The following is an 8,999-nucleotide window of genomic DNA, read 5'->3' as shown; positions in this document are numbered from 1 at the left end:
GACGCCAGTACGAAGGCGGTTGAGCCGCACCCAGGCCTTCCTGGGCAAATGCATTCCGGTTGGATGGTGGCTGGTGTCGGAGATCTTATGATCATCTTATGATCTTATGATCATCCCATCTTATGATAGTAGCCTACAGAAATAATATACGGTACTGTAGACTACGTAACATTGAAAACCACCAAGCCTACTACGTGAATATGGTAAAAAATAAATTGTCTCAAAACAAACATTGGTTGTGACCCAAACCCTGCCTTTGGTTACTGCTGGACATGTCACTTGGTCCAATCAATAACACCACATAGGCGTATGGATTTGGCAAACTAGATGGAAAAAATACAAAAGAGGTCAGTGAAGTAGGCTAGGCTAACTTTGAATCAACAAAGCTTTTACACCTGAAAACTGCGTGTCTTTAAGAAACGAGATGAAAAGTTGATGAAACAGAACACATTTACATATGTTTATAGCATTTTTTGCAGTTAGTAAACCGTTTCCTCTTTTATGATGCCTAACCTCTACTTTGGTGAAAACACTGTGCTTTGCAGAAACCTTTTCAGAATCTTTGTCAACAAAGAAAAGGCTTATTATTGTAGTATGAATATCAACACTTATTACACTAGTGAATTACAATGACAGGATGTTAAAAATCAACATTAACAGCGTATGCTCGTTTCTGAACAACAAGCTTCGTTCCTGCTTTTGCTTCGTACTCTTCAATGGATCTCATGGCATCTTCAACTGAAGCCAACCACTTCAACAATAAACAATTGATTTTTTATTGTTATAAACTTATGGATCTTCATCACCCATTTTTTGCCATAAGAAATCAAAGCATTTATGCCATAGCCTAAGATTACAGTGAAGAAATGTAAATACTACACACATGCAACAAATCTGGATTTAGCGAGTATAAGGTAGCTGATAGTTTGAAGCTCCAGTTTTTCTTCTTTCCTTCTACTATAAATAGACTATTTCACCACATTTAGGTTTGTTTTATTCTGATGACAGCTCCTGGTGAGTCAGTCAAAAAAAACAACTGCAGCTTCGAGCTACCTTTTACTTGCTATTTTCAAGTTCTGTATTACCATTTGCTATGAAAGAGTTCAACATATACTAATTGTGTGAAGTTGGAAACAGTAAAATAGTTGAATATTGGTGAACTGTTGAAGGTCTTGTTGGACCGTAGTATATTGCAGCAACTACATTACAAACCTGTACTAGTCCATGACTTTCAGCCAGCTCTCCCAAAGAATGTTAAATGTCCTAATGAATCAGAACTTTTAATGCCAGGATTGGACTCATTAGTCATTCAAGAACACATCGTTAGCGTTTTATGTGAGGACCATTGAAGAAACGATTTTTATCAAATGTTACAAGTTTCAAGCATAACGCGTCAAGGCCAATAAGTCTTTTCGTAGGTCACGGTTTACATATCCTTGGTTTGATTGACAAACCGAGATTGCAGTATCACCTGAACATTCAATGTCACTTCTCCATAAGGTTGCATTTCCTGCAGAACCAAGACTTCGTTTTTGGCGGCATTGTTCTACCAAGACATCTCAGATGGTGCCAATCCAGACACGAGTCGCACATGCTGCTGTCGCCTGCATCAAGATCTAAAAAACAGGAGGTGCACAACCAGCGGCCTTTATTTCGCAAAGTGGTCAGTAGGTTCTCCATCAACTTCCAACCGTCAAAAGAAAAATGTCTTCGCACAGAAGCAATGGCAATGTTTTCATCTAAACACTTCATTGGAATTCTTTCGGGCAATGTTTCAATTTCATTTTCTTCGATCAGTCGATCGCTGAATGGACGCAAGACCTCTTCTATTACCTCAGAATCGACAAACCAACTGAGTATTGCTGAAAAATATGACCATGGGTGACTTTGTTTGATGTAGCCTACGTACGCTTTGACGTAGCCTATCGGCTAGGCAGGCCCACAGAAGTCAAAGTGTAGTTTTTTAAACTAACGTAGGCTATAACAAAAATGAAGTCACACAAACATAAATGCAACAAACCTGCTTCTTTCTGAAAAGACGACTTCAGTCTGAATGGAATTGGTCCGCTCTTTTTTTGTCTCTTGCGTGGTAACCCAATGACTGTCAATCCAGCTCCTTTTGGCCTGCCACGTTTCGTCATCTTTGGTGGAAATTTAATTGATCCTGCATCATCTGTTAATAAACACAACGAGAATCGAATATAAGCTACAACGTAGAAAACATCACTATTTCAACGTTTTTATTAAAAAATTAATAAACATAGTGCATTATGCAATGCAAGAAAAAAACAACTAATCAGAAATGAATGTTTCAGAAACAGCACATACTTGTAAAAGACTGAATAGAACTGGACGGTGTCTGCATCATAATCGCACTGGTATCAACGGTCGACAAGACGTCACCGGGTGTGTGCTGTGAACTACTACTTGAGACTGTAGGAAGTGCAATTCCAGGATCATTGCTGGAAGATGTTGCAGCAGCACTTCCAGTATCAGTGCCTGAAAAGGATCACCTCTGAGCAATGAAGAAACAATAGAAGCGTTGCACGAGTCTTTACTGGACAATTATTGGATATGTTGCACTGTTGCAATGGGGACCAAACTGACGAGGTTACGGTCCTGGGCGGAACATAATGTAGTATAATCGTAAATACGTGCACTGGCAGTAGATATTGTGGTATACCGTATTTTGAGTTGGAAGCGAGCACTTGAGGTGTCAACAAATCTACATTAACCTTTTGAAAACAAGATTTTGTTGCAGCCAAAACATGCTTCTGGCGTGGTTACCGAATGCCAACCAATCCAGTATCTATCAAAATCTGCTAGGTGTTTCTCGATGATTATTTGCAGAATGCTGCATCACCTGTCAATAAACTTATTAGTTATCAAATAATGCAGACCGTGCTATAATCTTAAGAAACATGAAACGTAGTGTAAGCGCAGCATGCAATGCAAGAAAAAAAAGACAACTAATCAGAAATGAAGCTTTCAGAAACAGCACATACTTGTAAAAGACTGAACAAAACTGGACGGAGTCTGCATCATAATCGCACTGGTATCAACGGTCGACAAGACGTCACCGGGTGTGTGCTGTAAAGTACTGTTTGAGACCGTAGGAAATGCAATTCCAGGATCATTGCTGGAAGATGTTGCAGCAGCACTTCCAGTATCAGTGCCTGAAAAGGATCATGCAGTTGTTCACAAAAGCAGAATTACTGAGCATCTGCAACCTTGTATAATCGTAAATTAGTGCGCATGCAGTACATATTAGCCCACCTATTGGATAGCTCAACGCCATAAAAATCATTGCTCAAAAAAGAATTGACTGCAAAAGTGCAAAATCACGACGCAAGTTGCAGTAACTAACCCATATCTCTTCAGATATTTGAAAAAGTAGTCTAGCTTTTCTGATTTAGTAAATAGTGCTAGCATATAATTATAGGCCTACCTTTCTGAGTTTGACCCAAAAAGTTCACAACTTGGAATTTCTTTCCTTCCTGCAAGAACTCTGCAATTTGTCGTAAATTATCCAGGTTGTATTGGAATTCATCCATTCCTTGTTCAGATATCATTAACGCAATCTTCTGGGAAATATCTTGAACCCGGCGATACTTTTGCTGTTCTGATAAAACACATCTTCTTTGAGGCTTGTTAAGAATCTCAACAGCTGGTAATGTGGATGCAGGACCGTTGTCCAGTGAGTTTCTTGTCAGGCGATGGGATTTAAGAAAATATTGCATTGTCCACCGTTCTGAACAAAGATTGGGATTGTACTCTGACATATGGAGCTGCCTTCTAACTGCCAAGACATGCCTACAAGGTAGCAGCATTGATGATGTGAATCCACAAGGACATGCTGTTGTTGTGACTGCCAATTCCCCATGGACACGAGATTTTACTATGGCAGAATCATTCAAAATCTCTGACATGACAACCTTTTCCGCTAACTTGAATTGTTGTTGCACATGAATATATGCAAATGGTGTCAGTAGCTGTTGGTATTGTCTCTCTGCCACACTTGAAATCGCATCCATTGGAACCTTAAGGAAAGCATTTGACGCTTTGTGGTCACGTTCGGTGGAAAGAGATTGGATACATGCCATCAGATCTTTAAAAAACATGGTCATTCCTGAGTATCTTGTTATGACACTTTTCAACTTTCCATTGATGGATTCCAGTCGATTATTAGTTATGTTCAAAAAATTAGCTTTTAAGTTGCTCAGTCCATCCACCCATTGATGTCGAATAGCATGCCAGTTATCGTTATAATATGTTGTGACAGCAATTGGGACTGTTTCAACGAATTGGTTATACATTAACTTATAAGCTGACTCATTTTTGGCATTTGCCAGTTTTCCTAAAATTTCAAGTGATACCTGCCTTTGGGCTGAAGAAATGCCTAATTTTTCCATGGAAACTTCTGTACGAAAAGTGCAAAGGGTATGAAAATAGCAAATTAAAATTTTTGCAGTAGGTAGCATTTTCATCATGGCATCCCGCTCTGTCATGTCTTTGTCAGCCATTACAACCTCCACTTTATCCCAAGCTGGATTGTGGAGTTTAAACTGAGTTAACAGCTTGCTGATAGTCAGTTTGTCTTCAGTGGCTACAAGCCACAGACACACAATTTCCCTCTGACCTAAGCCATCAACATTCAGCATAACATATAATGGCATTCTCAAGTCATTAAGTTTGTAGGTTGCATCAATCAGCAGCATTTCGGGATATGCCGCAAAGGTTTCCCGCATGTCTTTCGTTTGAAAGTATATCGCCTGCAATTGTTTGTCATCATCTGCAAACACATCTACTGCGACACCTAAAATGAAAATAAACTGAGGATTAGTATACCCTACAAAGCAAGAATCTTGGCAATCCTGGGCCAGACTACATCAGATTTAAAAGCAAAAACATCAACTTTTAGTGAAATTTGTTTTCTATTCTATGTTATTCTAATTATTGGCCAGAGGAAGGATGTTTATGCCTTTGGTAATATTTACATCATATAATCAATGTTCCAACTGAGCGGTTGTATACCACTCTCACCCAATTCTCTAAAAGATGCGGCAGATGCCACATGGCAATGCTTAGGGTCCGTTAAAAGGATCCATTAGGAGTAAACTTTTACGTAGATTTCAAATTTAGCAATGTTTTCTATTTCTATCCACTCAATGTAGAATTGTTTCAAGATATTGAAGACCTTTGATTGAATTCCTTGATCCCGCTTTCAATCTTACAATCCCCATAGCGCCTTATGTTGCAACAAAAATTTTTGGAGCATGAGGTTGGGAAAGTAGAATGAATTCTTGTGAAGAAAATGAAGCAAAAAATACTCTCAATTGACCCTTTATAGCTCAATGTTGCAAATTTTCCACACGTTGTAGGGTTCTGTGTTGGTTATACTAGACAAACGTTTTCTGAATAGAAAAACGTCTGAAAATTAGATATTTTTCTTGTGTAGCCTACTATGATGTGCGTACTGGTAATCCGCAGTTCGCTGCAGTAGACGAAGTCTATTGACCGGTAAACCAGGCGGTCAACACTTTAAATTGAACTAGCAATGGGGGGAATTGAACCCACGTCATCGAAATAATTCATCTGCAGTCTAAACCATTACAGCGAGAGGTCAATCGCGAATTGCTTAATTGACATTATATCTGAAATGGTTCAAGAAGAATGCTCACACACAATATCATGTGACAATGAATCTGCAGCAGCGACCTATAGATTGCAAATACGCCTGCGGTGTTGACCAATGTTACAGGCAACCTGGTAGCCTATTCTTGCATTGCTGCAGTACTACAATGATGCAAAAAAAAAAAGATTTATCCAAGGTCATGACCCTGACCACAGCTTGCACACACACCTCCGGCTCTAGGCCGGAGTCACATCACCTCCAGCACGGAGCCAGAATTTGACCGGAACCGGAGCTCATTCTATCACTACTTATCATACTGCACATGGAAAGTCATCTCTACTATTTAGCATGAACATATCTTGTATAACAGACAAAAAAGTTTTGTCTGTCGACTAACCTTTTTCTTTCTTCATTTCATTAATAAGTTCATCATAGGTGTTTTCATACAAAGGTCTCTGTTTTGCGGCAATATTATGCAGATCTTTAAGAATAACTGTTTTTCCTGTAGAAGCTGCAATGTGCTTTTGTACCAACTTTTTATTTGCTTTGGTGGCAAGCATTTCTCCGATCACACTGCTTTCTGTTTCATTTAATCTTCGTTGTTTAGGCATCAAATTAAATGCATTCTGAAAAATAATTTATATGCACATAATCAAGAAAACGACATATCATTTGACAGGTGTCCAACCCACAGAGATGGGCAAGATCACCAGGTTTGGTGAATCGACGGCTTGAATATGACCAGTTTCGCACAAACTGGTCATATTCAGCATGTGCGTAGTAATGCGCGCAAAGTGAAATGACCACTTTACCGTGTCTTACGATGAAGTCAAGATCAGAAAATCTGTCTTGCAACATTTTTAACGTGATTTAGTACAGTAGCAAACAATATTTGAACTTCAAGTGTCATAATCAAAATGCAATTGTACACGGAAAGTAATTTTTTGGATAGAGGGGGGTTTTGGACGGAAATTTCAAATTTTTTTTACTAGAGTTCTTAGAATGTACTGTTGTATCCTAAAACCTCGGTTAAAATTGAATTTGAAAAAAAAAAGCCGATTAACCCCCCCCCCCTAATGTTATTGCTCTTTTTTATCCTTCACATAATTTCTGATGAAAGCCTCATCATATACAGAGCTAGTGTGACCATAGCTCAAAGGCTATGACTACTACAAAGGGTTATTTCCACTTACTTCATTGAAATCATGATTATGATCATTGACATTACTAATCTCAGTGATGCATAGCGCTTTTCCATCTGACGTCGCATTTACTTTGATTCCAAATGGACAACCTTTTATAAAAGTACTGAAAAACAACAAAGATGAGGTGACATAGGCCGTGTTGAATCACCCATAAGTACACTTGAATTAGCCATAACTCACGTTGAAGTAGCCTACCTGCAAGTCATGTCGAATTGCCCATAAGTTGCATCCAATTACCTATAAGCCCACCTGAATTACCCATAAGTCCGGCTGGATTACCCATAAAGTCACGTTGAATTACCACAAGTTCAGCCAAGCATTCTCATAAATCTAGTCGATTTACCCACAAGTCACGTCAAATTGCCAAAAAGCTGCGTTGAAGACCCATAAGACATGTCTTTATGGATAATTCCATGAGACTTACGGGTAATTCGACAAATTGTGCTGATGAGAAATTCGACGTAACTTATGGGGAAATTGACAAAACTAATGGGTAGCCTACGGTAATTCAATGCAACTTAGGAATAATTCTGGGCATGACAATTCAATGGAAATTACAATAGACAGCATGCGGGAATGGTTCAGCAGAATATATGCATTTTGCTAAGTTCTCAGCATTCATAAGGAATGTAGGCAATTTGCACTTATGCAAAACTCAATCTATTAGCAAAACTTATGCATATAGGCTACATGAGTAGCTCAACCTATGGGCACCAAGGACAAAACCATCATTACTTACCTTTGATTTGGTCTTTTTCCTTGACTACATGATTTGGGTGTTTTTCCTCCATGCACACAAGCATACTGTATTGTACGATACTTCAACTGTTCATTCCAGGTTTTTGTGGATGTAAGTGCTAGACGTCGTTTTGCGCGTTCAATTGTTATGGAATTTCTCACATAAACATTGACAAAGTTTTCTTTTTCCCATTGCTTAATAGCCGAAGAAAGTGTCTCAAAACTGTAATATAATGCTCCCTTCGTAATCATGATGACGATGGATTCATTGACGTGTAGTTTCGATCAGCAAAATCAGCAACTACCGCGGTCCACTCTGCGATCAAGTGTGCAGCACAAGCCAATACGCATGCGCGCGAAATTACGTATGAGCGTCGTCGGATGAAACGCCTGAGCGCATTAAGGTCTTGCTCGAGTAAACAACGTCTTGCTTGAGTGGTGCTTGTAAGAATAGCTTCAGAGGCTAGTTTTACAATATGTTGTAAGAATAGCCACTTCGAATTAAAAAAACTCTAACTTTATTACTCATATTTGAAAAGACATAAAAAAATGGGCTGTAGGCTACTCAAATTAAAAATTGACCACAAAAATGCAGCAGCCTAACGATTGAGTCACTTTGGCTCAAAATTTAGTTAAAATTTAAAAAAAAAACGCTTTCGCGTAGTATCGAACTCATTACCTCTGGAGCACCAACCCGATACGTATCCTACGGCTACGCGCCACAGAATCAGCTGAACATAGGTGTTGAATTTAGAAGTTATATAGGCACTCTTCTCGTCTTTTGCTTTGAAAGAGAAAAAAAAATGCCTATATAGTGACGTCATGACCGGTCAAATAGTGTTTCAGATTCAAAGACCGACGCCGGTCAAATAGCCTTTGCCAGTGAATTTTGAGTTGGCAGAATTGAATAATTGGTAGAATCCGACAAGCCTTTGAAAATGTTGATAAAGTTTTGGTTTATTACGGAAAAAAAAGACATTATTTTTTTGATTCGGCATGAAGATTGATTTTACCGCTGACCATGAGCAGCTTTGACTGTTGTTACAGCAATGCTGTATTCATTTTCATCCAGGAAAACGGAAGGACTGACTGGCGAGTGGCGAATTATTATTATAAATTCTGCAGACGTTGAATGTAAAAAAAGCAACCGGTTTGCCAGTTACTGTAGGTAGGAAAGGGATTGATTTTCAATTGCTATTTTGTAAAAATTTTTTGGTACCTTACACAAAAAACCTTCACATTATTCAGTGCATAGTCTGCCGCTTTCTTGATACTGATGTAGTAGTAGTCCAGTTTTAATGGTCCGTGCGAATTCCCTACAGGCGTGTGCAAACTGGTTGAGCAACTGCTGCAGCTCGTGCTCGACGTGTGCTGACAGTGCTGTGTCGTCGGCAAATAACAGTTCTCTGATCAGCACTGTA

General features: G+C 39.0%; 2 protein-coding genes across 2 annotated transcripts; both read right to left on the bottom strand.

The window, feature by feature from the left end:
- Positions 1 to 774: 774 nt before the first annotated feature.
- On the bottom strand, positions 775 to 2,484 carry LOC145765509 (uncharacterized). The gene is made up of 3 exons (XM_082577341.1): positions 2,329 to 2,484; positions 2,021 to 2,173; positions 775 to 1,862 (listed from the first exon to the last, which is right to left on the bottom strand). The coding sequence occupies exons 1-3, from the start codon at positions 2,366 to 2,368 to the stop codon at positions 1,486 to 1,488; spliced, it is 570 nt and encodes a 189-aa protein (XP_082433467.1). The 5' UTR covers positions 2,369 to 2,484; the 3' UTR covers positions 775 to 1,485.
- Positions 2,485 to 2,782: 298 nt separating this feature from the next.
- LOC145788536 (zinc finger SWIM domain-containing protein 3-like) lies at positions 2,783 to 7,830 on the bottom strand. The gene is made up of 5 exons (XM_082600297.1): positions 7,580 to 7,830; positions 6,829 to 6,943; positions 6,033 to 6,261; positions 3,449 to 4,816; positions 2,783 to 3,176 (listed from the first exon to the last, which is right to left on the bottom strand). The coding sequence occupies exons 1-5, from the start codon at positions 7,828 to 7,830 to the stop codon at positions 2,989 to 2,991; spliced, it is 2,151 nt and encodes a 716-aa protein (XP_082456423.1). The 3' UTR covers positions 2,783 to 2,988.
- Between the last annotated feature and the right edge of the window lie 1,169 nt (positions 7,831 to 8,999).

The sequence above is a fragment of the Aplidium turbinatum genome, chromosome 2, assembly GCF_918807975.1.
Source record: "Aplidium turbinatum chromosome 2, kaAplTurb1.1, whole genome shotgun sequence".
Lineage (NCBI taxonomy): Eukaryota > Metazoa > Chordata > Ascidiacea > Aplousobranchia > Polyclinidae > Aplidium > Aplidium turbinatum.
The sequence above is the reverse complement of the archived record's forward strand: the minus strand, read 5'-3'. Positions and strand labels throughout refer to the sequence as shown.